The 26,401-nt window shown below is 36.5% G+C and overlaps 1 protein-coding gene across 2 annotated transcripts; it reads left to right on the plus strand.

Annotated features, from left to right (window-relative positions):
* LOC113114897 (uncharacterized) lies at nucleotides 1-25,499 on the plus strand. 2 transcript variants are annotated; one of them, XM_026281986.1, is made up of 8 exons: nucleotides 1-135; nucleotides 293-422; nucleotides 746-823; nucleotides 1,139-1,528; nucleotides 1,968-2,066; nucleotides 2,252-2,484; nucleotides 2,605-2,783; nucleotides 25,109-25,499. In XM_026281986.1, exons 1-8 carry the CDS (start codon nucleotides 37-39, stop codon nucleotides 25,131-25,133), a joined length of 1,233 nt encoding a protein of 410 aa, XP_026137771.1. In that variant the 5' UTR covers nucleotides 1-36; the 3' UTR covers nucleotides 25,134-25,499. The 2 variants fall into 2 exon arrangements, with proteins under 2 accessions (XP_026137771.1, XP_026137781.1); XM_026281996.1 differs by lacking the exon at nucleotides 25,109-25,499 and having other exon boundaries at nucleotides 2,252-2,511; nucleotides 2,605-2,712.
* The last annotated feature ends 902 nt before the right edge of the window (nucleotides 25,500-26,401 follow it).

A 26,401-nucleotide genomic window follows, 5' to 3' on the forward strand; every position in this document is an offset into this window, starting at 1 on the left:
TTTTTTTTTTTTGTGTATTGTTTCTATTTGTATGTGATGTCCCTAAATTCTGACGTCAGGGTCTTTGATGATCCCAATGATGCCAGGATCCACATGGCAGCATTGATTAGTGATGCTTATCTCCATGATGCCAGGGTAAGGCTTGTCATGAGAAGCAAATACCTAAGTCTGAAAATACTAATTGCTATTGCTGTTTATAGTGATGAAAAGGGTTAGTAAGACCCTTTTATGCAACTACTGAATAATGCACAATTATAAGTGCTGCTGGTATAAGTGCTCTGCAAATATATAGGCTGCCATGGCCAAGAAAAACCCTGCCTTTCCCCAAAGAAAAATGAGAAAAAGCAGGAAGAGATCCCTCACTAATCCACTGGTCACAGGCAGGCGTGAGAAACGTCGGGAAACACACTGCTCTGCATCAGGTTTGTTCTTTACTAAAACACGATTACTGTATCTAAGAATAAAGATAATTCATTAAATAGTGTTTTGGTGGTTACACGTATTATAAAATGAGAGTCAAATACTACTTTGAAAAAATGGTGTTGCAATGTTTGTGAAAATTTTTCTCACTAAAGTATAAGATATTTGAAGAGCATGTGACTGATAATCCTTACTTGTGTTGTGTTTTAATACCTTTTGCTTAGTTCCCCTGCCTCCACTCCAATATTTTCATTTTGAAATGAATTGGTTTCATGTTATATTGATCAGTTATGATTATATTGAAGTAAAATGACTGTCTCTGCAGCTGCTTCTCAATCCAGAAGAAGGGATCCAGTGCATGAGGAAGGCCTTCAGATAGAAGATCAAGAGTTGGCAAGTCTTGGTGAGGATACTGAGTGGTACAGTAGTAACAGTCCACTACAGTTTTTCCAATTCCCACCATTTATTTAATTATAATCAAGCATTATGTTTGGTCAGTTCCATTACAGACTCACAGTATAACTGATATATTAAATTTAATTAAATTTATGCATTTAGCAGACGCTTTTATCCAGAGTGACTTACAGTGCATTCAGGCTAACAGTTTTTACCTAACATGTGTTCCCTGATATATACTTGTGATATATACTCGTGTGTGATCATAATCATGAGTACAGACCTTTTAAGGACAAGTGAATGTATATTTTTGTTTTTTTAGAAACAAGACTCCAAGAGTTAAGGGACACTATAACTGCAGACCAGGTTCCGGAGGGAACAGACAGAATGGTTTCTGCTTGGGAACAAAGGCAGCTTCTCACAGATGTGAGAATGAAAACTGCTAGGCCTATGCTTTTTGATGCAAAGCTCTCAGCCGAGAGAGTATCCGTCCAAAATTGTCACAGATGCTGTGCTGTAGAAGCTGTGATTAGGTGCCTGGACTGTGTACCACTGGACATGGAGTACCTCTGTGCTACCTGTGACATGGAGGCCCACAAGAGAAATATCTTCCATGACAGAGAGGCTGTGTTCCATGGATTTCTTGAGCCCATTCCCCCTACAACTGCTGTGGTGCTGAATGAAAATGGCCAGCCTCAGTTTTGTGAACAAAGTATGTTAAAATTATTATTATTTCAAATTGTCTCATACTTATAGTGTAATTCCCCAAATGTTTTTGTAGATTGACACGTTTATATTTAACAGTGTTTCTAAATGGCTTAGACATTTTTTTCTAAAATGCTAATCTCATTCTAAGATTATTCTCAAAAAGTGCAAGTGTGAAATTTAGTAGCTGAATAACAAAAGTATGATTGGTTTTGACAGTTCTGACCAGCATATCTTTGACCAGCTAAGTCAATTGCATCTTAATAAATGTGTCTAAGCATTTACATAGTGACAATTACAGTTGGTATAGTGGTGTGGCCAGTTTTGATTAATGGTTGTGTTTTAAAGCACTGTTTTGAAAATGAGCTTAGCGTTTTGAGAAATGCATCTAAGGGACTGAGGAAAAGCTGTAAATATGGCCTTCATAACTTCTTTCTGTTTTGCAGTATGTCAACTGCCTGTTCCTGCACCAAGGTCAATTTGTGAATGCACACATGACTTCACAATCACTCCAGGGAAGCATATTTCTGTGGTCACCATCAATGGTATGTTGTTCTGAAAGCCCTCTTTTTTGTGCCTTATTGTACTAGAACTAGCAAAGCGTTGCCCAAATGCCATGTCAAATAGCTAATATATCATAAATTTGTATCTCTGTATAGAAGGCAATCTGTTGCAGTTTGATTACTGAAATTATTTTAGTCTTTACTACAGCATATTTACTTGTTCACAGGACGATACGATGTCTGCTTGCCTCGGAAATCCTGTTCATCATGCTCTGCAGAGTGGACTCCCGAGTTGAAAGACCTGCTCATTTATCGGTACTGGCCAGCTAGCACCAGCTGCCAGACCCTGTACAAGTTTGATGTCTTCACCTCGTTTGAACATATGAAGGTGACGGCACCAGCCATGTCCAGGCAGGCCTTCCTGAAAATGTTGGAGCACAGATCTGTTCAAGCTGGAAGGGTAAATCTGCCTGAATATCACTGAAACGTATAACAAACAAAATTATATTACTTTATACCTAATATTTAATTGTGGGCATTAATTCAAAAAATCCTAACCCGATCATTTCTTAATATACAGACAGGTAGTATCTGTGCTGATACATTTCAGCGAAGCTTTTTTGAGTTTACCTTCTGTCAATACAAAGAAGAGGATATGTGCCAGGTCCATCATTTTGAGTGTCCAGCATGTTATCCAGACATGTTGGCTGTCTGCTCTGATGGGAACCGAAAACATTACCGCTTCAGCAAGTCAAAAGGGTAGGTATAGGTATTTTTCAGAAGTTTATTTTAGACTTGTCTTACACAAATAGTAGCTCTGCGGGTTGTCTTTGAGTGATCATAACTTACATTTTAACAAATAGTAAATGTTGTACTTTTGATTTTTATTACTGACGCATTTTATCTTATCATGGACAGGACTGAGGAGCCACAGTCATAGAATGTCATCCAGTGTTTCCTTTGTATTTTTTTAGGGTGGAGGGAGGTGGGTGTCTTTAGGGGTAATGTTTTTTTTTTTGAATAAATAATAAAAGCGATAAAAGCAATAGGTCTCATTCACTAATTTTTGCGTACAATTTTCTTATTTATACGCACATTTGAACTTCTCACGAGAACTTTCCGCCTACTTCACAACACGTGCGTACGCACATGAGCTTGTTCTTAAACTCGTTCTTCTGTTAGTGAATTTGGAGTCTTCTAAATGAGCGCCCGCGTGCACAAGGTCAGTAATTAGCATAATTCACGCCCAAACCAGCTCTATATAAGGGGTTTCCACAACAAGGCACTTGTACAGAGAAAGAAAATTATGGCACCTAAACAAAAGACAAAGAAAAATAACTTTAACGATAATGAACGTGAGGTATTGCTGTCTGAGGTGGAAGCCAGGAAAAATTTGTTATTTATAAGTGTATCCACTGGCATAATGGGCACAGGTAAAATAGAAGCATGGGTTATTACACAGGCTTGAAAATAAGGTGGTATAGGGTGAGAGTGGTTGGTGATGTGGCTTAGGTGTGGTTCCATTGAGTTGCATAAATTAATGAGGACTTCTCTGGGCAACCTAAAGCGACTGAACAGCCATTCGTCACTCTCTGCGAACATATCTGTGCGCACAGTGCGCTCTCTAAAGACGCGCCACGATGTCTTCAAGCAGTACCAAGTGTGCCATGCCTCTAAACAGAAGATGAGACACATTAATCACCATTTATATAAGGATAGATCAGGTGATTGTTGTTTGGACCTCTAATATATATATATATATAAAATTGGAACTGTAGCCTAATTATAATTTATCAATAACATCTAATTATATAGGGTTCTTAACACATGCTTATAAGGCCCCGGTGATTATTGCGTACGTGTGGTATAAGTTGTTCTTGAATCTTTTCGTACATTTAGGATAAATTTTAGTATGAAAGTTTTTGATGAATCATGATTTATTCGTGAAAACGTCCGTAAGCACATTTCACGCAAAAATCTGTGCCTACGCATATTTAGTGAATGAGACCCATTGTTCTTAATCACATATTTGTTGCTGCATTTAAAGTGAAATTTAAATTAATTAAGGTTAATGACAATTCCAATAGCATTATTTAACTAATTGAAAGGAAACACTTTCGTCCAGTTAGTCATTGTCCTACCTTTCTTTTCCTTGTCTTTATTATTTCACGGACTGGGAACATTTCAAGCCGATTGTGAGGACAATCTGTAATTGTAAGGAATATATTATTTGCACCAATGTCCACAATATTTGTTGTACTTTTTGTGGAGGAATCAATTTACAATCCACACATGTATGCATTTTTTCCACTGTTTGTCATTAGCACATTTAGCTCGTCCTAGTGAGATTTAAGAACCACAGGAGTATCAAAGGCTGCACATGGTTCTATTCAAAATCTTTTTTTTTGCCATTGCTTCTTTATGTTGTGTTTCCTAATGGGATGTTTACATTTTCCATCGCTTGCCACAAAGGCAGATATCTTTTACACTGGTATTCTTTACACTGGGACTTTAACTTTGCAGCTCTCTAATTACATGAAGCAGGGATGTGTAAAGAACCATCAATTAAATTATTATTTAAAAAAACAATAAAATAATATATTATCTAGGCATACAGTATAATTGCAATTCTGGATCAGATCCATAATAAATAAATAATGTTTGGAGGGTTTACAAAAATTACATTAACTTCAAGATAATTATGCAGGGGGAAAAATGTCTGTGCATAGACTAAAACAGACCTTTGATTTTTTGCAGTCTTTTACGTTGCTGTGGACCCCGCAGTGTTGGCTGCACAGCTGAGACCTGGTGTGCTGGTTCCTGGTTGGGTGGAACTGTGTGTGGTGGTGTGTGGCTGGAAAGAGCCTGGTGTGCTGGTTCCTGGATGGGTGGAGCCTGGTGTGCTGGTTCCTGGATGGGTGGAGCCTGGTGTGCTGCTTCTTGGATGGGTGGAGCCTGGTGTGCTGGTTCCTGGATGGGTGGAGCCTGGTGTGCTTGTTCCTGGATGGGTGGAGCCTGGTGTGCTGGTTCCTGGATGGGTGGAGCCTGGTGTGCTGGTTCTTGGATGGGTGGAGCCTGGTGTGCTGGTTCCTGGATGGGTGGAGCCTGGTGTGCTGGTTCCTGGATGGGTGGAGCCTGGTGTGCTGGTTCCTGGATGGGTGGAGCCTGGTGTGCTGGTTCTTGGATGGGTGGAGCCTGGTGTGCTGGTTCTTGGATGGGTGGATCACATGGCACCAAATTTAGAATGAAGTTCTCCTCGTCTTCTTGAGGCAGTTGGTCTGGGTTGAGTCTTGTCCAACCTATAAATGGACATGGAACACACACAAATATAATATATAATATGCAATTAGCCCAAAGTGAAAATAAATGCAACCCCAAATCAACCCTAACGGTTAAAAAAAGGTGGACTTAGTGAATGTGATTATACCCACAGGATTCTGAAAGGCATAGGGCAGAGGAGTCAAGGAAAAATGGAGAATCGGTTGGATATGTGTTCTTTCAACAGCTGTAAAGTATCGCCATTATTGTGTCACAGTCTAAGATGCAAAGAACATTGTTATCCATTGTAAACTTCTACAACCTACAATAAAGGTCTACAACCGCCAACAATTCTAAATCTAATTTATTGAAGCACCGCCATCTAAAACATATAAAAAGAAACACCGGCGCTGACCGGTAGGAGGCTGCTGCCAGTGATGCAAGCACTCGTCGGGAGAGTAGCATTAAGCAAAGTTTAATCTACTGTAAAAACACTGAATACTGCTCTTATAAATACAGGAGCAGAAAAACATTAGTTCAAAAGTCGGGGTTGAGTTGCTTTATTTTTTATTTCAGCCAGGGATGTTAGGAAATGTTATATGTTTTGTAAAAAAAAAAAAAAAACATACTCCATGCTGCTCTTATCAATATGATATTAGTTAAATAGCATTAGATATCTATTAGTTGGGAGAGACTTTATTATTCTTAAATATGCACATTGCTTCTCTGTATGGCATCACCTGGTTGGAGAAGCAGCAATATGTAAAGATTGGCTGATTGTTGACTCCTAATGTTAATTATTGTTCCAGTAAAGTGGATTAATTTGATGGCTAATTTCACTGGTACTTGTGACTAGTGACAATAAAGGGCTACTACTACTAATTTCTAAAATAAGCAGACTAAACAGGTTATCTGTCACTTTTTAGAAATGGGCGGACAAGTAACATAACAAGTAACTTTTAATTCCCTGTAATAAGTAAAGTAATATTATCATTTTTACAGGAGGAGTAACAATTTCGGAGTAACTTTCCCAACACTGGTTGTGGTCTCAGTTAGGTACTTCCAATCTCCAATCTCTATTTGCAGTGGCACAAGTAGTAGATTTATTTTGACTAGGTACCATTGTTTTTAAAAAATACATTAACATAAACACAAGTTAGTCATAAAGGGCAAAATGAGTAGGATTGTTTCTTGCGGTTTGTAAACACATGATTCAAAGTTGGCCCCTGTTGGAAGGAGCCACATTGGCGGATTTTGTGTGAATAAAGCCGAAGCCACCGTCAGCTTTTAATATAGGTCTGCTATAAGTGTGTGTGTGTAGCTCAGACACACATACCTGCTTGACAGAGACAGATCACAGAGGAGAGAGATGGAGACAGCAATGTAACCTGGTTGCTACGTTACTACAGAGTCAGAGTCGCGGCTTTTACTTTATGAAAAACCACAGGAAGTCCTGTTTCCCATTTGCGCTAGCTTCCCAGCTGAGTGTTTAGGCCCAGTCAAAACAATACAGTTGCATTAATTTACATCATCCAAGTACTGACATTTTTATTGATTGGATTTATCTGGAGGTCACTAATTTAGCTTTAGCACACATCCAGTGTCCTGCTTTGCTTGTCATCTGGCTGAAATGCAAACTGTGACTACATAAGTCTGCTGGTGGTCTTGTACTAGAGCTTCCAGCATATTTGATTTGACAGTGAGTGTGACTCATTAAAAAGTTCAGACTGAAAAAAGTGCTCCCACTGCAGATTTCAAAAGTTTGAATAACTTAAAACTACCAAGGAGATAGAAGTGAGGTATTTTAAAGCACATGTGACCCCTGCCATCATCCCAAAGCATTTTTTGTCCTTGTTTTCCACAATACCAGCTCTTTAAAATTACTCTAAGTTTCAGCTAGGCTACAGCCAGATCGGAATTTCTAGTCTTTGATGTTTGGAAAAGTACAGGACAACACCAAAAATTGTTCAATTGATAGAGAATTAATTTAATAAATAAGGTTAAATAAATGCAATCTCACCTTCAACCATCAATTTGTAGATGGCATTCACATTCTCTAAGCATGTCTTAGCGGATGTGCTAAGTTGGGCATGCACTGGCAGCATTATTTTAGTCTGGTACGTGTGAGTCCCTGTCACCATCTTAGGAGGATGTGCAATCAGCAGCAGGGGCTTCATGCCAAGGGTATACAACTTCTCAAGCTGGAACAGAGAGGTAGAGAGATCAATATACACAAAACTGTAGTTTACAGCTGAATTTGTCCTCAAGCTTGATCTGAAGTTACATCAAAGCTAGAAAACATCTACAAACAATCAAACTATGGTTTTTACATAATCTTTGGGTAGATAAATGTGAGAAGTTTTATGAGTTTCAACTCCATTGACATAATAGTTTGGAAAAACCAGTAAACATGAATTGTATTCTTATTAATAGTGTGGATGTATGAGGCAATATATTATACCAGTTATTATACCAATACATTTATTTGCTTATGTCAAAATAATAAAACACTTTTGGTAAATGAGATGATCGGAAATCTACATACCAGAATGGCAGCATCATCAAGAACGTGGGACTTTATTTTATTTTTTTTCATGGATGCCAACCACTGCTTCTGCTGACTTTTAAATTTTTCCATCTTTTTCTGAAGTCTGACATGTTGGGGTTGTGGATGTTTGCAAAACGAACAAATTTTAAGTCCGCAGTATATTTTTTCCCCACAGTTTGGGCAGGTCTTTTTTTGTGATCCTCCAGCCATTGCTGAACAGAAATAGCTGGGAGTGAGATAGCTAGATTAAAAGAGTGATTAAAAGAGGGAGGGAGGCAATAAGAAAAAGAGAGTGATCGAAAGAGACAAGTGAGAAAGAGAGAGAGAGAGAGAGAGTGTGGCTTTTAAAAGTGCCGTTGTTTTGATTTGTGTGCGTGTGTGTATATATGTGTGTGTTGGTGAAGGCAAAAAGTGTTGCAATAAAGCTGTAAAACAGGAAAAAGCAAAAGATTATTAGAATAGCCTTTGTAGTAAATGAGCATTTCGTAATTGTTAGGACAGAGTGAATATAAATATTAATCAATCACAACCACTACGCACAAATATCATATCAAAATACAAATCAATCCTTACCGTACAAATGTCAGATTTGTACCACAGTCACTTGACACAAGTAAGTACATACACAAATCTATTTTTATTTAGGCCTACAAATAATGGAAACAGTGGTCTTTTTCTGTCCTGTTGCGTAAAATGCTTCTCAGAATATCCACTGCTCTGTCTTCTCAATGTCACACATAACTAAAGTAACAATTACCCTCAATTATGTCATGATGATTTCAGTGTCTTCTGAAATGGCAAAGTCTTACAAAAGTATGGCACCATAGTGTTACAGGTTATTCTATCTATATCTCTCTATTTAATTGTGCATTGATTATATCAGGTATATGACATTAAGTCGCACTGAGCAGTCAAATCCTCTGGAAAGACTCCAGGTCCACTTTTTTATTCCAGTCCATCCCTGATTCTGGTAATTCCCCTTAGTTACACTTCTGACATTTACTTCGCACTTTGAATAAAACATTAACCACTGCAACAACTCGTTGTTAATTGTTGTCTTCACAACACATGGACAAATACATGAGTTTAAACTGATTTTGGTAGCAGCGGTTAGCAGTGCCACAATCCAGCTGTGCCGGGAACAGCTGTCATTTGGCTGGATAGCGGCGGGTAGCCGTGTAAATGAGAATGCAACAGTAACAAATTCAACCTAATCTCCAGGGTTGACTACAACTAAAGAAATAACAGCAAAGGTGTTGCGTGCTTTTTAACAAACAAACAAACACCCATTGAGTTGAGATACTTACTGTAGTCAATTGGCGGGTGAAATGAGTGGTAAAAGTGATTATGGGTAAGAAGCGTGGGTCACGGTGCGTAACGTGACGTACCGTTGCCGCGGTAACCACTGAAAGTTTTCTGATTCGTAAGAATAATTATTAATAATATTCGATGCTATGACAGAAAATTCATTTGAAAATCATAAATTATCGTAAAGGGTTTAATAACGTAAAGGGAACAATCTATTTAACACTGCCTCGGGCAATTCTTTAAAACTACTCCATCTATAAATCGATAGTTAAATAACAAATAATTTACTGTTATTTAGACAACAAAAATAGCAACAAATTCAATATAATAAATTATAAAAGGAGGACGTTTCCTAAACTAGAAAACAACATTTACCGCCGCCCACTGTGTGACGTTGTTGAACCAGGGAATCCGTGTGTCCACCACGACAAATTAGCTTCATTGACTTTGTATGTGTGTTGTTTCCGTGGTCCCGACACGTAATTTCAACACATTCCGTGCCACCACCACGTATATCGGGATTAAGGGCTCGTGTTCATTTCACGCATTTCTTTGAGATCAGGTTGGGTTAACAACACCATTTGGAAAGTGAGAAAGGACGTCTAGTCTATTGTATACATTTCTTTGAGACATTTGTAGCAATAAACACTTTTGGTTTCAAAGAAAACTTATGACATCTCATTTTCAATCTTATATAGATATGTTCGTGTTTGTGACCTATTTTGTTTGTTTGTGTATTTTTGTACTTGTTTGAGTGTATATTAGTATTTATTTAGTTTGCATGTTCATGTTTTCTGTATGTTAACGTTTGTGTGTGTGTGTGTGTGTGTGTGTGTGTGTTTGTGATTGTATGGTTGTGTTTGTGTACTTGTTTGCATTCTCAGTACATTTATGTTGAGGTTGAAAGATCTAGGGGTTAATAAAAATTATAAATGTAACTAAAATAAACTAAATTAACTCAAATTAAACTACATCTTCCTATATGGTCTGACTTGTTAAAAGATTTCACATCCTTTTGACCAGTAAATGAACTTTCAGCTAACCTCGCGGTCACAGGCCTAAGCCATAAAGTTGAAATTGTCACCCTTTGATCACTGAATACACACAATTTTTTTTTTTTTTTACTTCAGCTGACCTGAAGCACACCATTTATAACACCAGAACCCCAGAAAACTAATTAGATTACTGTTGAGTTCTTCTTCTTCAATCTTCGCTGACACGTAACAGTAAACACAAAGACATCAGATGTCAGACACCAGACACGTTTCTATGCACTACTTGAGATGAAATATTTAGCTTTTCCTGTAATGTTGTTAAAGTTTCTTTGGCAAGAAAAGCCCATCTTGAATTCATTCCTGTTTAATATTTGTATGCGTCTACAGGGTTTAAACTGATATAGCAACGATATAGCAATGCCAGAAGTTAATATTGACAACGTTAAATACATATTAAAGGATTTAGACCACAAAGAATGTGTGAGTGACTTATTAAAATAAAATAAAACAAGAACTTTTGTTGAGATGGAAAATAAAATCGTATAGGTTAACCTAATTTTAAAGTAAAAAACATCGGTCTAATATTAAAACCAGGTAGAATGTTTTCATCAAATAAGAAGTGATGTGTTTTTATTAAAAAAAAACTTTACTTTGTTTAATTCTTTTAACATACATTTAAACCTTTGCGACCAACGTTATTAGGGAGCAGTTAGAAAGTGTTAGTCAGTGTTTTTTTCTATTTTTTATTCAATGCTTTAAACATTAAAAACATAAAGGCGCACATTACTGGTAGATTTACAAATATGGTCTGAGATTACACTTAATTTTCATTCACACTCATACATCGTACATCATAAAACAAAATAAATGTAAAAGAAATAAAACAACACTTAAGAATTATTTTTTATATAAAAATAAAGATAAAGATAAAGTAAGGGAGTAAGAGATTTTCACATTAAGAAACCAAAGTCCACTAATGAAGAATACAAAAATCTTTCGGACTTTTCATTCCTTTTAACGTCTACAAATACATCACAAATTCCTCTTTAAATGCCACTAAACGTGGGGAGTTTTGAAAAACATACATTTATGAATGTACAATTTCGTGCCAGAAGTTGATATTAACAAAATAAAAGACATATTAAAGGATTTAGTTTAGCCTACTAAAGTGTGAGTGGGCTTATTAAAATAAAATAAAAACAACATGGACTGTTTAGATGAAAAATAAAGATCATATAGGCTAACCTAGTTTTAAAGTAACTCATATACGCAGTTGGATCTAAAGCTCCTGAAACAGGACACATATTCAAGGGGTTAGACATAGAATAGCAAAAAGAACATCTAATCATCCGTCAGATTGCCATATTTTTGGCTCTTCAGTGGGGTGAACACGTTAATATACCAAAAGTATTCATATGTTCAGACTCATTTTCAGCACTTTCAAGTTTAAAGTGTGGCGAATCTTCAACTAGACAAGACAATTTGTCAGTCATTTTACAGAGTTTGTTCAGAATACAAGCAAAAACAAATATTTATTTTGTATGGATACCCGCACATAGAGGGAATGAAAGTAGTGGATGAGATAAAAACATTAAAATGTCAGACATCAAATGTAATGTGTGTGTGTGTGTGTGTGTGTGTGTGAAATTGTTTGTAAGTAATATTCTACAGGCTTGTTTGTACATGTGCTTGTATTTGTATGTTTGGGTATATTTTACGTGTATTTATACTTTTTGTTTATTTGTGTGTGTGTTGGCATGTTTTTGTGACATATCAGGACACAACTCTGTATAATGACATGGGTATGACACAGGTATTACAAGGAGAGGGTGATGTCCCATGTCCCCATTTTTCAAAACGCTTATAAATCATACAGAATTAGTTTTTTTGAGAAAGTAAAAATGCACAAAGTTTCCTGTGAGGGTTAGGGTTAGGGGTGGGGTTGGTGAAGGGCGATAGAATATAGTTTCTACATTATAAAAACCATTACGCCTATGGGATGTCCCCACTTTTCACAAAAACAAACATGTGTGTGTGTGCATGTGTGTGTGTATTGAGGCTTGAAAAAATCAAGGTACGCGTGTTTGTATGACCTGTTTGCATTGCTGCTTGAAAAATCACCAGGATATGTAATTAAAATAAAACTAACGATAGCCTATATATATATAACACCCTCTGAAATTAGTTAGTTTCACAAGCCAGTTACAAGCATTTCAAAACCCGTTAGATGTTTTTACAACCGCTTGATGTCTAACTGATATGCAGGCGCCAGTAATCACACAGACACCAGATGCCGGACACATTCGCGTTTCGATGGTTGAGATGACATCTCTTTCCTGCTATATTGTTAAACCGAGTACTTTTAATTACATATGTCTGTTTTATTTACTAGATAACGCGACACAAACTTGCCAGAAGGAAAGTGTGTTTGTGTGTGTGTGTGTTTGTGTGTTAATTGACATAGCTTGACAAAAATAAAAGATCTATCACGGAGATAGTCTAGATTTCGACTAGTCGTAGATTAGAGTAATTAACTTAATAAATTAAAAAGAAATAAGGCTTTTTCAATGCTGTTTAAAAAAAAAAAAAAACTAAAAGTAAATAAAAATCGTATAGGTCTACATCATTTAAAAAGTACAAATTGATCTTATGTTTAAATGGATATAAAGTTTTCACTAATTAAGGACTAATTTCTATTTATTAAAAACTACTTAGTTTAATTATTTTAACATTTAAATCTATTTGATGCTGCTATCACGCCTACAGCGGGGCATTCTCTAGCACTGGAAGCGTGGTTTATTTCCGGAGCATTCCCAAGCCTCATTCTGAGTGTGTCTGCGGTGCTGTGAGGTTGTTTTACCGAAGGTTTCGCAAACTCTGCCGGAGGATCTTTTTTTTCTTTCGTCTAACTCTCTGTCAGTAACAGTCTCGATTTTTAAAATGGAAGTTAGTGGTAAAGTACAACATAGATTTGACAAGTATCTTGTCTGATGGATTTTATTTTAAATCAGCGTAAATGCCTACCATCTTTTTTTTCATTTGTTTTAACTTTTTCTAACATTGTGACAAACGCCAAGTTTTCTGGTTTGTATCGTTTCTTTACATTCATTTCTTTTTTCAGTTTGAGGCAAGGTATACATCCTATAAAAACTCTGTAACCTAGTTTTCTTTCTTTTCTAGCTGGTAACAAAATACCTTTTTAAATTGTAATGCTACAAGCTCTCACATCTTTTTCACGTGTTGCTTAATGAAAACATATCTGATAGTTTTTGACTTGTTTGGTTGTTTTAGATAAATAACCAGTAACCTAGTTTTCTTTTTATTTAATTTGTAACAACTTTAGCAACGTTTTACACCTTTTTAAATTGTAATGCTACAAGCTCTCACATCTTTTTCACGTGTTGCTCAACGAAAACATATCTGATAGTTTTTGACTTGTTTGGTTGTTTTAGATAAATAACCAGTAACCTAGTTTTCTTTTTATTTAATTTGTTACAACTTTAACAACGTTTTACACTTTTCCAACTACGAAAGCGATCATTACATCGTTTCCATCTCGTATGTGTTTATAACCTTTTTCTTGAAATGCACTGTGTACTTAAAACCTTAATAAAAACTTCCCTTATACCATTTTCATGATTTCACCCTTTTCAGAGTTAAAACAAAAAAAACACATAGATCCCAACACATGTTCCCCTCCCTCACCGAAATTCCTTCTTAGGTTCATAAGTTCATATTTAGGTCACCGGGGTGTACAGGGAGGGGAGGGGGTGTACAAACAGGTGTCCAGAACAGATGGCTTTTATGACCCTCATCAATAAAATTTTCGGAGACAACCCACCCCGGATCCTCTCTCTGATTTCTTTCATCAGATTTAACAGAAGTGAAACATTATGAGATGTTTTCTCTGTGAATATGTTAAAATGTAATTGAACGTTCACAGTGAGCTTGATTGACAGGTGATCTGACCTATCATAACGCCAATACTGCCATCTTGCCTGACAAACAAATTACCGTATTGTCCGCACTATAAAGCGCACCTAAGAGCCTTACATTTTCTCAAAAATCTGTAAAAATGTTGTTGGGCGACTTTGGTAAACGCTCCGCTTGATTGACTGTCGGACCATTTCCTGCTGACACAGGGAATACGTACACTACATACACACTACATTAGCGAAAGCTGTTCAAACGCTGTTGCCCAGCGGTTCAATTCAGACACAGAAGATGAGGACTTTGATGGATTTGTGGGAGAAGATTGATTAAAGAATAATGTGAGTGTATTGTTAAATAGTAGAATAAAGTTCAACTAAACTCACTGTTTTGAGACTGTGCCTTATTATCCGGTGCGCCTTATGGTGCAGAAAATACGGTAGACAGGAGAAGAAATTAACTTCAGTTGACTTAAACTTGAAAATGTTGTATGAAGATGTGTGACATCTTTTATTTTGTGCTTTAACTAAATATGAATCAGTTGGTTCATGTGTGCTGCTTGAACTGAGGCGCTACAGCGATCTGTAACACATTAAAACAGCACAAAACAGTATTTATTGTTTGAATATCTTTAAAAAAAAAAAAAGAAAGAAAAAAAGGGGGCCAAATTTGAAAGCTGAAAACTTGTTTCATACCAGAAGTGACCTTCTCTGTCGTCTTCTGTCTCTGTGTTGTCAGTTTCCTCTATGGTCCACAATGTATTTTTGGCTGTGTGAGATCAAGGTGTGTACTGTGAGAGCAGCATGGCTTGTTAGATCAAAGCTGATTTTTCAGCATCATTACTTAAGTCTTTAGAGTCATATGATCCTCCAGAAACCATAATAATATGCTACTTTTTGCCAAAGAAACACTTCTGATAAATATAAATGTTAAAAACCAGCTGTTTTATAATTGTGTAAAATAAATGTATTTATTTATTTTAAAGCTTGATTGTTATATAGACCCCAAACTTCTAAATGGTAAAAAAAAGAAATTCAGATTTTTATTCAGCAAGGACACATTAAATTAATCAAACGTGAGTGTCAAGAAGAAATTTCTATTTATCAAAGAATTCTCTCACTCATATATAGACACACACACACACAAACATTCATATGTTGAGCAGCACAACTGTTTTCAACATTGTCAATAATCAGAAATGTTTATGAGCAGTAAATCATCATATAAGAATGATTTCTGAAGATCATGTGACACTGAATCTCCCTTTTCTGTCCAAGATACTTGAAAAGGTGGTATCCTCACAATTATATTCCTTCCTAGAGAAAAATTGTATATGTGAGGATTTCCAGTCAGGATTTAGACTGTATCATACTACTGAAACTGCTCACCTTAGAGTTACAGATGATCTGCTCTTATCATCTAATCGTGGGTGTAACTCTCTATTAGTTTTATTGGATCACTGGAACACTTTATTGGATCACTGGAACACTATTGGAACACTTTGTTGGCATTAATGGAAGTGCATTAGCATGGTTTAAATCGTACTTATATGATCAGTTCGTAGCAGTGAATGACGATGTATCATATCGATCACAAGTGCAGTATGGAGTACCTCAAGGCTCAGTACTAGGGCCGCTACTCTTCACGCTTTATATGTTACCCTTGGGAGATATCATCAGGAAACACCATAGCACACCTAGGTTCCTAACTGATGACGAAGAATTGACAGAGCAACCATCAAGTCTTAGACAGTGTTCTAGGTTATTACAAGCAGAGTTTTTAGGTCCTATAATTAACACCTCTGTTTTTTCAGAATTTAGCAATAAGAAATTACTCGTCATTCAGTTTTTTTATATCGACTATGCATTCCATTAGTTTTTCAAATTGGTGTGTTTCACTGGGCCACGAAGAAATATAGAGCTGAGTATCATCAGCATAACAGTGAAAGGTAACACCATCTGGCTTGGCTCGGTGTTCATCTTCAGTTCTCTCTTCACAGCAGTACAGTCTGTTTGAGTGCATGCATTACTCCGGGATATTGGTTTGTTTGAACTCAGAAGGAGTGTCAGCCACATTAAAAAAGTTAACAGCTTAAGTCATTTGTGGATGAATGCGTATTAGAGATGCGAACAATTTAAAACGATTCAGTTCGATTTGGTGAACTGAATGATTCGTTCGCGAACTGGATATCCAGCTGCTTTGTTTTGAACTCTCTCTCACAACAGACAAGGAAGAGAAGACAATGCTGAATAAAGTCGTCGTTTTTGCTATTTTTGGACCAAAATGTATTTTCGATGCTTCAAAAAATTCTAACCGACCCTTTGATGTCACATGGACTACTTTGATGATGTTTTTCTTACCTTTCTGGACATGGATAGTATACCGTACACACAGCTTCAAAGGAGGGACTGAGAGCTCTCGGACTAAATCTAAAATATCTTAAACTGTGTTCCAAAGATAAACGGAGGTTTTACGGGTTTGAAACAACATGAGGGTAAGTTATTAATTACATAAATTTGCTATCTGGGTGAACTAACCCTTTAACTGATCAGAGATGACATCACTGAATTCAATGATAAACTGCCTTTAACTATCATTTTTGCATTATTGACACACTGTTTTCCTAATGAATGTTGTTCAGTTGCTTTGACGCAATGTATTTTGTTTAAAGCTCTATATAAATAACGGTGACTTGACTTGACTGAAGACTGGAGTAATGATGATGAAAATACAGCTGCACATCACAGAAATAAATTACATTTCACCGAAAACTGCTATTTTAAATTGTAATATTATTTCAGAAATTGGTAAGCATAACATTAGTGTATGTTTGTGCAATATAAAAAATAAGAATAATAATCTATCGTGATTTCTTTGATCAATTTTGTGATTTCGATTTAAGTCAATATAATCACTATAGTAAAGGTGTAACAACATTTCTAGACTTATGGCAAAAAAATATAAATGAATAAATCCCGTGTCCATGGACTTTTTTTTTCTTTTTTGCCATGCATTGTTCATAGAGCTCATTAATTGTAGTGGTTCCTCAGGTGTTGAAATAGTTTTGTTATACATTATACAGGTTCACACATACTCCGTTTGCAGTGCGTATAGAGTTTGCATAAGCGGTGCAGAAGCAGCAGCGAGAGTGCATTAATGTAATGCGAAAGCACATTAAAATAATGCAGGAGTGCGATGCTTTAAGTGGCCCAAAAGAGGTGCCGGTACTCTATTATAGCCTATATATATATATATATATATATATATATATATATATATATATATACATATATATATATATATATATATATATATACATATATATATATATATATATATATATATATATATATATATATATATATATATAGGCTATAATAGAGTACCGGCACCTCTTTTGGGCCACTTAAAGCATCGCACTCCTGCATTATTTTATATATACATACATATATATATATATATATACATACATATATATATATATATATATATATATATATATATATATATATATATATATATATATATATATATACATATATACATATGTATATATATATATATATATGTATATATATATATATATATATATATATATATATATATATATATACATATATATATATAAAAAAATTTTTTTTTTTTTTTTTTTTTTTTTTGATGACTCCCCTCATCCGCTGAGGTAACAACAACTATATTGTAGGGGTTTTATATACAGCAGTCAACAGACGACCTTATAAAAAATAATAAATCCTTTTATTAGTTTGTGGATTTGCTTGAGCTAGAAAGAGCTACTGAACATAAATAAAATGTGGAAAAGGATTTTGAAAAAATACCCTTTGAATAGGGTGACTAGATGAGAAATCATGAACTCAAATGTCATTGTAAAAAGAAAAAAAACAATCACTGTTGTAACAGTGCGTAAATCAGACCTTTCTGTAATGCTAACGCTAATAAGCTTAAACTTATTTTTTGTACACAGTGATGCAAATATATATATATACATATATACATATGTATATATATATATATATATATATATATATATATATATATATATATATATATATATATATATATATATATATATATATATTTTTTTTTTTTTTATGACTCCCCTCATCCGCTGAGGTAACAACAACTATATTGAAGGGGTTTTATATACAGCAGTCAACAGACGACCTTATAAAAAATAATAAATCCTTTTATTAGTTTGTGGATTTGCTTGAGCTAGAAAGAGCTACTGAACATAAATAAAATGTGGAAAAGGATTTTGAAAAAATACCCTTTGAATAGGGTGACTAGATGAGAAATCATGAACTCAAATGTCATTGTAAAAAGAAAAAAAACAATCACTGTTGTAACAGTGCGTAAATCAGACCTTTCTGTAATGCTAACGCTAATAAGCTTAAACTTATTTTTTGTACACAGTGATGCAAACTGTGAATCACTGTACGCGTGCATCACTGTCCTCCTCGCAGCTGCAGCAACTTGCGCTCTCTTCATCAAGATTTAAAACAAAAAGGGGACAAAAAGGTTGTATTGTCTTTGTGCATATAGATTAATTAGATAAATGAATATCTAAATTCGAGCCTAGCCACCTACGATATTTTTTTAGAACTTAGAAAAAAGATGCTGCAGCAAATGAGCAGCTGGTTGCATGAGGACTCAACCTCCGCAGACAGTTTTTAATGTTTATCAGATAATAACTACTCAAGATTTTGTCTTAGTATAATTTTCGGGATAATTAGGGCCAGATTATTGATATTGATATTTCTCTTAATAGGAATTGGGGGCCCACCTGCAATACCCCCTAGTGGGTCACGGACCACAGGTTGAAAACCACTGGTGTATACTATGAGACCTAATAGTTGACTTGACCCTCTAACACTTGCACTCTTTATTTGTTTTCTCACCGCTTGTTTCCTTAAGAAAAAAAAAAAAAAAATACACTTCAAACTTTAGGTAACTTAGCCTATAATATTCAGTGGCAGATGGACAACCCACGAGGCTATATAAAATAATGACAAATACATTTAGTTACTCTTTTTCTTTCTGTGAGAGTGCACTCACAGATCTCCGATTCCTCTGATCAAGTTTCAACATATATTCGACGTTATGATTTCGATAAGATGTGTCGGCTGTGTCGGTTGATGAGTCAACTTGATTTTGACGTTGAATCGATGCTTTATTTTCCACTGAATAACATTCTGATGGTACGACCAAATAGTGAACCTTGATTCAACATCTAAATTTGATCGATGACTGATACTGACCTTTACAACCAAAAATCAACGTGGAATCAACGTCTGCTTGTAATACGCAGAGAACATCTCATCATTTAATAAATATAATCTGCAATCTTTTTAAACCTAACAATTTTATACTATATCCGTGTAATTCTCTATCCGTAGCTGTCTGATGTTGACCAATGATGTTGTCAGAATGCTGTCTGTCAAATTAATTTAATTCAAATAATGTGTATATACAACTCAAAATGTAATATGAACAAAACGAATATGAACATATTCACTGGTAAAGGTGAAGGGGAGTAGCTTGAAGATGTCATGTTTCAAAATCACTTGACATCACCCAACGTTACTCTGGAGGCAAAACGTCCTCTTATTAGGCTTATTATGATTAATATATATCTCATATGACAGTTACACTAAAATTATTGAAGATGAAAAATAGCTCAATTGCTTATATCAATAACTCATTACAGGGCACTGTAATTTACTCATTAATATGTCAATATTCCATTCTTCATATCAATTACGGTGATATCTCTTACTGTAAATTACCGCAAATCAAACAGTGGTTTGTCCAGCAAATGGCCGTAAGATTAACTTATCAATTTTCAATAAAGTTATCACTTCTTATAATTCAAGGAAAAATATTCTATGGCCATGAAAACATTATCCTATCATTATGATGAATTTAGTTACTCAAGTAAACAGCATGTAGCTAAAGATCAGACACTTCATTGACTCGTAATGTGAGCAGTTCAGAGGCAATCATGAATATATATTCGGTTTTAATAATTGAACTAATAATACATCAAACTACAAATCACACAGAGTAAATACGCTTACGACAATACTGACAGTAAACTTTGTACAAGACATAACGGAATCCAAATAAGGGAGAGGGAGAGAGAGAGAGAGAATGAATGAGAGAGAAAGGATGAGAGAAAGGCGAGAGAGAGAGAGCGATCACAGAATAAGCTCAGTTATGCAAACTCACAGACAGTAAACATTGAAAGACAACAACGAATCAAATCATAGACAAACTTTAAGCAGCATTTAAATCTCCATAGAAAATGATACTTGCAGGTGTCTCTTGTGATGCTTTGTGCGCTGGTGCAGCGTGAGCGTGGTCTTTAGGGACCAGCGTGCGTTTTGAACAGCGTAAGCGTGGTTCTGTTCTGTCGTGTCTTCCGGGGTTGCTGCGGAAACACGCGGTATTTGAAAGGTCCAACAAAGCAATGTTTCGGAATTTGTCTTCCTCGTGTGGAGAGGCGAATAGGCCCGCCGTGCTGAGAGGGACGGCGATAGGAGAGCGAACCGAAGCCGCGCAGAAGGACGAGCAGGGTCAGAGAAAAAAGGCAAGAGCGAAGAGGAACTAAGAGTGAGAGAGAGAGGAACTTCCTGGGTCAGATTTTATGGCTTGAAATGGTTCACGCCTCTGTTCGCGTGAACAACCAATGAACGTCCGCGATCTGAAGCGGGAAAAAGTTCCTTTGTCTCTGTGGAAACACCCACCCTAATAAATTAGGGCCTATCAGATTTCAGCAGTGATATTCTAGCAAGTTCGTAATTCAAGAATAATACATTATTGATTAATTTGCTTTATATAAGTGAGTCCGTCAAAGCATGACGATTAAATAGATATGAAAAATAACATATATAAAGGATCAAAACATTCAAATGCAGAATTCAGAATTCAAATGCAGAATTACACACATTTAAAGTTTGATTAACACACGATATAAACTGCAGATACTCCAAGTTTTATGAGCTGGTCAGGGGTAGGGTTACAACCCATGGTTCTATTTGAGAACATTCATTCCAAAAACATTTCCCATTTACAATTCAGCAACTTTAACCATTTACACAGGATTAACCATTTTTATGCAATACACAACCCTATTCAAAATACATCTTATTAATAAAATGATGAAGGTAAAGACCGTTAAGAAAGGTTTGTTTGTGTGTGTGTGTGCTTATGTGTGTGTGTGTTGTGGAATGTGTTTCGTTTCTCCTTTGAGGCTCGCACGGGTATCGTAAATAAATTAAATCCAGCCAGGCTTGCGCCAGGCCAGGCATTTCGTTTAGAAAGGTTTCATTTTATATGCCTGAATTCAACCCATGAATCGATGACCTGCATATCTGTTACAACAGAGCAGGTTAGTTATGATATAAACAAATGGGTAAGTTATCAAACGCAGCTACAGTTAGCCATCGCTAACATTAGCACGTTTATCGAACAGCCTTCGATACATGTTATAACTTCCCGAAAAAAATACACAAACATATAAAACAAACTAACAGCATCTAACTTACCAATCCAAAAGAAATGTTGCAAGTTCGGAGTCGAGCCTCATTTCTTTCAGGTCCATCAGTTGTCTCCAGCGATGGAAAGCAGTGCCGATGTTTACTCTGGTTCGGCTCCTTTTCTTATCGGATTTGATTTGTGATTCCGAGTGCAGTTGTTTCCCTGTAGCGGGTGGAGCTCTCTTCCCTGAACTGAAATGAAGTAGTGGGCTGTACTTTCCACACGATTTACATCAGGTTCAAGTACGCCCACAAGCCGTGCGAGTTATTCGTGTATTGCAGGTTGGATGGTGGTTATGTTGCCCGCATACCGCCTCCCATGGCCGAAACTGGTATTACGGCATCTGTCGGGCCGGGGCTAGTAATGTTAATGCTAATTAAGGTTGATATCTCTGCAGCACTATAACTTGACATTTTTTTAATGACATCATCGCCCTTATTTCTTCTCATTCTTTTGATGCGTGTAGGTCATTTTTGGGATATTTTTACCTTAATTTTTGCACATGGCACCTTTAAGCTTAAAGTTTTCCACATATTCAAATATGTTCACAAAGGTAGTATAATTCACTTACATTTTTATAGTAATGCATTCAAAATTAAATAATTTAAGTATGCTGTAATTGAATTGTTAATTAGATATAAAATCCGGGCTAATTACAGTGCATAACCAAGATCCGTTTAGGACACTCTAATCTTAATATTTCATTGCATTTAATAGGAAAAAGTGAGTCAGATAGCTGCAATTACTGTGGAATAACAGAAACTGTTGAACATGTGCTTTTACATTGTGATGTCACGGTTCATTGATACATAGTGTTATCTTGTTGTCTGTGTGTAGGTTGCGGGGTGTATCACCTGATTGTTCTGTGTGGGCGTCGCCGCTGATTACTGATCAGCGGCAGCTGCGGCTTATTACATCTTGCCTATATTAACGCCTTGTCTTTCGTCTCATGTTTGTCAGATCGTTGTTTGGAGTCCTGGTGTTGTTGTGTCCCCCATGTAGTTGTTCCTGCTCTGGAACTCTCGTCGCTGTTTCCTGTTGCCGGTTTGTTTCTTTGGATATTCGTTCTGGATTACCTCGTTCATCACTTCAGCCACGGTCACTTCACGGACTCCACTCACCACGAACACCAGCGCCCATCAAGGTCCCTGTGTTGCCATCTCTCCTGCTGCTAGTTTGTCTTGTCTTCTCCTGCATATCTGACTCTTCTGTGGAAAGCTCTCATTAAAGAGATATTAACTTGCACTTGCATCCAGTCTTCTTTTCCGTGACATGTGAGGCATATAATAGACAAAGAAAGCAACTTGTTGGAAAAACTAAGAGATATGGAAATCAATGACATTTCAATTATACATATATTTTAGAATGCACAGAAACAGTTACGTTTTCTAAAATCTTCAAGTGAAATAATTTTTTTAATTTCTCAAAAATGGTCTTAAAGACCTATTTTTGGTGTTAACAGGTTTTTTACGCAACTCAGTGATGACGTCGCGTTGGGGAGAAGTCGAGGAAAAGTAGCCTCAGCCTAGTATGATGCCGCATTCCAGGCAACCCGTAACCCATGTTTTTCCAAACTTAAACCCGTGAAAGTGCACTGGAACGCCAATCAAACCCGTGACTTCCCAGCCGTGAACTCGTGTCTCGTACTAGATAGATGTACTCCGAGTTCCGAGGTCACACAGCACGCGAAACAACAACGATGACAGCCCCTACGAATAATACTGCCTACGGATGCAGTGTTTATGCAAGTGGTACACGTTGAAAAAATGAGTTTAGGTCAAAGTAACGTTGCAATAAAATAAATAATCTAGTTACAATTCCTTGCGCTCAGAAAGTTTGGCGTAACTTGTCTGGAACGGTACAAAGTCGTTAGTAGCTGAATGCAGGGTTTCCGCGGGGCCATAAAAATTCATAAATTTAACAATAAAAATTTAAGGCCATAAAAAGTCATAAAAATGTCCGGATTTTCCATACAAGGTCATAAAAAAACATTTAGCCACGTCTTAAATTGATACGCTAGTCCATTAATTTGTTCTTCCATCAAAATGAGCTCGCAGGGGCAATGGCATTCATTTGTTTCGCCTGTTGTAGTTCTGTATGAGGAATCTGGGTGGTATTACACTGGTATCACAGCGTTCCAGAACTACAAGGTCCATGTGGCAGCATACAGACTTGTCAGAAGGACTTTCATAGAACCCCGCGCGAACTCCGAACATACTGTATTATACTGAGTCACTGCTTGGCTTAATTGAAATCATCCTGACTATCACAATGGGAAAATGTACCTTGATCTATGGCTCGAAGATGGTGCATTTAGTAGCTTGCTCAAGGCTGTCGCTAACAATCGGTATCAAGCATCCAAACACAAGACGCGGAAATGTTGAACCGAGAAGCTAGTTACTCGCGCGCTGTGTTCGGTGCGGAGAGAGAGAGAGAGATGCGTATCACGGACAGTCCCTCCTGCACATGAACAAACAAATACTTATCGTAGTTTTTAACAAACAAAAGGATGTGATAGAGCCCAATTCAGTACCGCGGTGTTCTGGTGTTCAGGAAAGGCATCTCAAAACGCTTGTACACCGAATTTGCTTCTTTTTGCTCTTGTACCGAAAAATACATACAAATTATGACAAACTGTGTGTAACCCCCATAAGAAGTTCTAATAGGAATGTAACTTTTATCATTTCTAAGGTTAATCATTTATTATATTATATTATATTATATTGTCACTTATTATATTCCTCCAATCATAATTCTGCATAAAACCTAGCCTAGCAATTGTTGAGCAGTCCTGAACAGGTATTTGTGATTGGTTAAATATTTCAAGCTCCACCCTGCTATATACACAGAATGGGTGTGAGAGAGTGCAGTGGGAGATTGAGACGAAGATTATGAGCCGTGAACAATTAAGCTGCTTAAACTTGGCGAAATTGTCATTGTTATTGGTTAAAAGAGTTGAAAAGGAGCATATGCACAAGAAAGAGGTGCAGAAGAATCGTTATCTGCATTTTTGTTGTTTTTTTTTGGTAATGGAAAAACATTCATTGAATCTCGGTGAGTACTGATTTATAAACCATATATAGGATTGAAGACGTTATTTCATGTTTTTGTTATACTTAACTGTTGATAAGGTTAATTTCCTTGAACTGTATGTGATTACTGAGAAATTGTGTGTTATTTGTATGGTAACACGTTGTGCAACGGCAAGATGCTAGTCACTATATTACAGAGATGTAATTTACAATTGCAGTATGTCTGATGATGTTCATAGGAAACATATAACAATTTGTTTTGTTTAATTATCTTGAAAGGAATTATTTGGACTTAATAATTTATTTTCATTAATTTTAAATACATATGTATCATTTTTTTGTCGTTGCTAAGTGAATTCAGCAACGGAGTTATTGTAATTCTGTATTTATGTGCATTTGGTGTTAATGCTCATGACAGACTATGTGAATGATACATATGTGCCTGTTTTTATGCAGGCCAGGTTTTTGGTTTTTCCCTTGAATTCTCTCTTCTGGATAGAAGATGGCGAGCCACCCAGCTTGAATTTGGTGATCTTCAATTGATTTGTGCGAAGTGCCTTTGAATCCAGCACTTTGGTAGGACTGTACAATCACAACCTATGGATCTCTCCTTCTAGAACTTTGCTTGATATTGAACCTAAAGGAACTTTACTTCCTGTGAATTTGAACACTAATCTTAGCTCAGCAACGTGAACTGAATGGACAGAACTGGTGATCTTTAATTCATCAAGTAATACACATACACTGATAACGCACACACACATTTGTTGTTGTATTTTTTATTGTTGTTTAAATAATACAATTTATCATTCTGTATACAAGTTATTGTATACAATACAATAACTGATGCTCAGTCCTCATACTGTGGAAAGACAGTAGTTGAACTTGAACATGGTTCTGTCATGGCAGCTTTAGAGTCTCTTCCTTTACCTCAACACAGATCTTGTCATGGAAATCCTGAAATAGTTCATCACATCCAGAGTCTTGCAAGTGTGTACACTGAAACCTGTGGCACCAACACAACTAAAGCCTACCTGTCTGAGCTTAAACAACTAACAAAGTTGAGTGGAAAACACTTTGAAGATATTCTTCCGGATGAACTCAGCAGAATCAGTGATTCAGTTACAGACCAGCCTGTGCTTGAGGATCCTGACTTACCTTTAAACCCAGGAAAGTCTTCTATACCTTGTGAATCAGCAGAATCGACCAATGATGGTCTCCAGGGAGATTCATGTAGACCTTTGGAGGGCTCAGGGGTTCATACACCCAAACATACTGAGGTCTCTGAGAGTTGTCCCACTTTAAAAGTTAACAGTGCTCCTGTGATGCTCTCAACTAGCCAGCTTACTACACCAGATGTTCAGCGTGTGGTAGTGGAGCATGTAGTCCGAAGCGCAGAGTTAGCTTCACAAGTTCATGCACCTTTAAAGTTGAAATCCTTTTCTGGCAGAGTGCCTCACCAAAATTTTGAAGTTGATTATGATACCTGGCGGGGAACAGTCAGTCTTTACTTGAATGACCTTATGATTAGTGATGCACAAGTAGTCAGGAAGATCATTGAGAGTCTTTCCCCTCCAGCTTCTAACTTAATCAAGTCCTTAGGGCCCTCAGCCCCATCCAAAGATTATCTTGACCTTCTTGATTCAGCTTTTGCTGCTGTTGGGGATGGAGACAAGCTTTTCGCTGCATTTCTCAATGCAATCTCAATCAGAATGCTGGAGAGAAGCCATCTGATTATCTCCATCGTCT

The sequence above is a fragment of the Carassius auratus genome, chromosome 2 (genome assembly GCF_003368295.1).
Source record: "Carassius auratus strain Wakin chromosome 2, ASM336829v1, whole genome shotgun sequence".
NCBI lineage: Eukaryota > Metazoa > Chordata > Actinopteri > Cypriniformes > Cyprinidae > Carassius > Carassius auratus.